We start from the raw sequence: 4,386 nt of genomic DNA, 5'->3' as shown, positions 1-4,386 counted from the left end.
GATATTATTCTTGTACCACATAAATTTATGCCACGTGGATTTTAAAATGAAGCCATTAATGGCTGTCATCGGCAAGTATCATCACGGGATTTTCTTTCTCACGGTTTTCTTCGGTTATTATTCAGTAATAATCTTCGAAAGGCGAAAATCTTCCTCTCCCTACCTGCTAAATAAACCGACCATATTAAACAAAGAAAATTCGTTTTCTAATTGGAGACATTTGTTTCTGAGCCGAATCATTGCTGCGGCCAGGAAAGCAGATACAATTTGCTTTACTTTCCGACATTCTCGTCTTCAGCAACTTGTCCAGAGTAAGTGGAATTACTTTATTCTTCATTGAGATTTGTTTATATCCCTCGTTAAGGTTTGTATTTGTACGAAATTGTGTTTTTGCTTTCTGTGCATACTTTATGCTTGTCCGAAAGGAAAAGAGAAATATAGGACAGAAATGAGACGATTTTAAATTTACAAACGGTAGTTTTCTTTCGAGGTGAAAATTTCATGTTAAGAGTTCTAAAATGGAAATTTACATTGCGCGGTCAAATCGCAGCAAAGAAGACAGTACAGTCTACATGCTGAAAATTTCCAATGTGTTCTAGAAGAAAATCTAGCGAGATTGACTCGGTTGTTGATTGAATTCGAGGTTTCTTTTCCAAAAACATTACAAGAAAGAGGCCAAAAGCCAAAAAAATGTCTTGTAATTGCAAATCTCGTGAGATTGATTTGACTTTCTGGATTGAACTGTAACAGTCTTCTGTTCCACCGTTTGAAGCCTCACGAACTACCTTCTCACGGAAGGAACAGACAAAAATAGAAATCTTGTGAAGTTGATTTGATTTCTAGATTGAAACGTAATGCTTAGTATTATTCATTTCCAACAGTTTAAGTCTCAAAAGACTACTTATGACGGAAAAAGATAACTCGGGGGAATTTCTCCTTTCTCCTTCCATAAACAACTATCAGAGACGCTCTTGACTGTGGAAATAATGCTAATTTATGATTCTTGACTATTACTCTGGTTCAGCTTCCACCGAATTTAATGTAGTCCTGAAATTTTAGCAATTTACAGACTTTGTACAAGTTTAAAAAGTTCCGATGCTAGATATACAAAAACATTGCGAGAATAAATTTTGTTTGAGGTCTGACAAATTGTTATACAAACTTAAAAATTCATATTTCTAAATGGCTTCAGATTCATCAGCTATTAGAGTTACAGGAATTTATACGAAACACGTTATAAAACGCAAAGAAATCGAGTTAAAGAAAATCATATGGCGTCGGCGATGCGCAATTTAAATCTAAACTATTATTTTGAACTTGACAGAGAACAGGGTCATTGAATATCTGCAAATAGACTTTACACGACTTGATATTCAAGAGCTCGTTCTGGTTAGAAAATAATTGGATTTTTAGTGAAAACCTGCGAACGTTTGAAGCCGTTGAAAATGAGATCCGACTGGTGATACGTTTTTACACGGCTTTAGATTTATCACTTTAGAATTCTACGGAACTTGACACACAAATTCTTTAGATTGAAAATCCGACGCAATTTGCTCAAAACCTTCTTACGACATGGAAACAAACGAAGCAAAATATATAGTGAATTTTGAATCTATCAATTCAGAATTCTACAAAGTTCTCCATTTACAATATCTTATTTAATTCAGGAGATTCTCAAATCCGACTGGACTTGTTCGAATACCTGAAAAATAACGTCATGATATTCCTCAGAATTGAGAAAAATATAGCAATGCAAAAGTTCTTTAAGGTCTCGAGCATCTCTAATATCGTTTTCCATTATCATCTCTACCATGGACTCTCTGAAATCTCTTCGAGGATCGTATGAGGATTTAACAATAGCGACGCTTTCTGAGATCTTATTAATGTTTCCCTCGCTTCTTGCAGAATTAGTCGCTGCTCTGCATTTCTCGCCATTTTTCGGCCTCAAACTAGCCCGCTGCCTGTCAATTTTTGCACGGGCGTAGCATTTTTCCCTCCCTCCATTAAATTCCCCGTCATTAATCGCCCCAGGCAGCAAAGTACTTTTATCAGAATCATCATTTACATGAAATTCTGGAAAACGCTGCGAGTCTTTTCCATTAGAGGTTAAATTTGAAAGCCTTGAATTCTTCTCCCTCTTCTTCTTGGAGCCTTTTTCTTCGATCATCTGGCTCAGCTTGGCCTGCACCTGCGCGTGGTCGGCCACGTCGCTTGGCCTGAACAAAGTCGCCTTGGTTTCCAGCAAATCCTCTCTAGAAAAATCAATCTGCATATCAAAGACAACCCGATCGGATTGTCTCACGAAAGGCGTCGGCAAATGTTCAGCTTCAACTTTTTCTTCTTCTTCTTCGCTCCAGATATCTGCATCCAACAAGCTACTCTCGTCTAGCCCGTCAATGGACTCTGAGATGCTCAATCTACAGCTGCAGCAAAACGCAGAACATCTCCTCCCACTGTTATTACTAACAACATTCTGGCCTTTCCGGGATTCGAACCCTCTGTCTCCACCAAGACAACTTTCAACATTATTGTTGTTATCATTGCCGTTCAATGTCTGACCCCGCAGGGATTCGAACCCGGATCTCTCTTCTTGCACGGCGCCGTCGAAAGAAACCTTAGCGGTGCAATCGGAAAATTTCTCCTTCCTGCTCTGCAGAATTATATCTTTATTTCTTTCCCTCAAATTTTCCATGCTTCTCTTACACTGAGGATTTTCACGAGGTTTCTCCATTTCAATAACCTGCAAATTTTTCTTCGAAACCTTTTTCTTCTTACCGAGCAAGCTTTTCCTCCCATTTGCCGCCACGGCGACTCTGTAGCTGCAGCCCGCCGAGACTCTTGTCTCAAACAGCGTTGAACAAAGCTGGGGCATATCACGCCTACCCATCCGGTTGCTTTTACTGTGCAACAATTTACCTTTATTCTTCGGAATCTTGTCATCCTTTTCATGCTTTGGGCCCCCGGTAGATTCGTACCCCTGACCTGCCCCTCTTTGCAAAGAAGAAGAAGCAGCAGCTGCAAACTGGTGGTAGTAGCCGCTTCTGGGCAGGCTAATTGTTCTTTCAATCTTAATATCTTTATTATTTCCAGGCTCATGTGGATCAATGGAGCTTTTTCTGGCAAAATCTCTGAGCTTGTACAGCATTATTCTGAACCCAGATTTCCCCATGATTTCCCAACAAGTTTCCACACTACCTCACTGGCATTTCACAGTTGAAGCAGCTTTCGTAACATGGAAGCCCATATTTCTGCTAGCTATGTATGTATCTGCGTGGCTTGAAGAGGAAGGAAACATTGGGGACCCAGCAGAGGATATATATTCAATGTGTATATGCGCCCTTGGGAGATTGCTTCAAGATTGGCCGTGGTGATGGCTCTGCATGGTGGGGTTTAGAGACATGATTGCTTTCAGGTATGCGAATTGAGTTCGACTTCTTTTTTAATCCCTTTGCAGAAGTATGTTCTGGATTTAGACAAAAACAGAGACGTAAGAAAGTAGGGGAAGTTCCCACGGTGAATAATTATGGTCATTGCATAGAGCACTAAAAAACGGTCTTCTGTCACTACATTTAGTGAAGTTTAAGACAACGGACGGTAAAACGTACTCGGTATCTGACCATCCTTGTCTTTAATTATTGGCATTTTACGGCGTCTCTAGCCATTTAACTATTCAGAGAAACGCAGTTTGTCAAGTTCTGTTTTGTGTGTAGCCAAGTACAAAGGCAACTAAAATAGGCTCCTAATGCAAATTCTAACTCTAGTTATTGGCTACACAATATTTCGTTTCATAGAAATAGAAAATTAGTAATAAATTGCTCATGAAGCTGTGTGGGTAATCGTCTCTTTTATCCACTCACAAGCAAAGGGTTATTTAGGTCCTTACAACTTATCAAGGCAAGCAAGGACTATTTCCATGCCAAGTGACTTGTGCCATCCACAACCTGAAAAATCAAAACTAGTTAGTGGATTGTAATGTATCCACGATGATTTGGAGATATTTTATTGGAGTTTGGATTTTTTGAAGTTCTAGAGTAGATTAGGATACCCCTCAAAAGCTATAGTTGTCGAATAGAGTTAGAATGCAGTAGGAACACCGCTTAAGAGCTAGTTAAATAGAGTTTTCAAAATGCCTCTCGAAAGCTATGGAAACTTGCTCCTGGCCAATTAAATTGTGTAGGGAAAAGGTATTTACATTTTACCTAAATTAAATAGGTGCGGGTTAAATGCTTCATAAAAATGTACATTAAAAAAAAATTGTATTTTTTTCACTTGTAAAATTGTCTAATTTTTTCTATTTTAAGATTTTGTTGTTGTTTTCTATTATAGATTATGCAGATGGTAAAGAATTGCATGAGATTTCATAGTGTTTTTCAGATTTTTTTTTTT

At 38.5% G+C, this 4,386-nt stretch overlaps 1 protein-coding gene across 1 annotated transcript; it reads right to left on the bottom strand.

Annotated features, from left to right (window-relative positions):
- Positions 1-1,585: 1,585 nt before the first annotated feature.
- LOC149564610 (uncharacterized) lies at positions 1,586-3,498 on the bottom strand. The gene has a single exon (XM_089816896.1). It carries the CDS (start codon positions 3,167-3,169, stop codon positions 1,664-1,666), a length of 1,506 nt encoding a protein of 501 aa, XP_089673022.1. The 5' UTR covers positions 3,170-3,498; the 3' UTR covers positions 1,586-1,663.
- Between the last annotated feature and the right edge of the window lie 888 nt (positions 3,499-4,386).

The sequence above is a fragment of the Cupressus sempervirens genome, chromosome 3 (genome assembly GCF_028749045.1).
Source record: "Cupressus sempervirens isolate cs-2001-9-10 chromosome 3, ASM2874904v1, whole genome shotgun sequence".
Lineage (NCBI taxonomy): Eukaryota > Viridiplantae > Streptophyta > Pinopsida > Cupressales > Cupressaceae > Cupressus > Cupressus sempervirens.
Note: the sequence above shows the minus strand (reverse complement) of the source record. Positions and strands in the feature narration are given on the sequence as shown.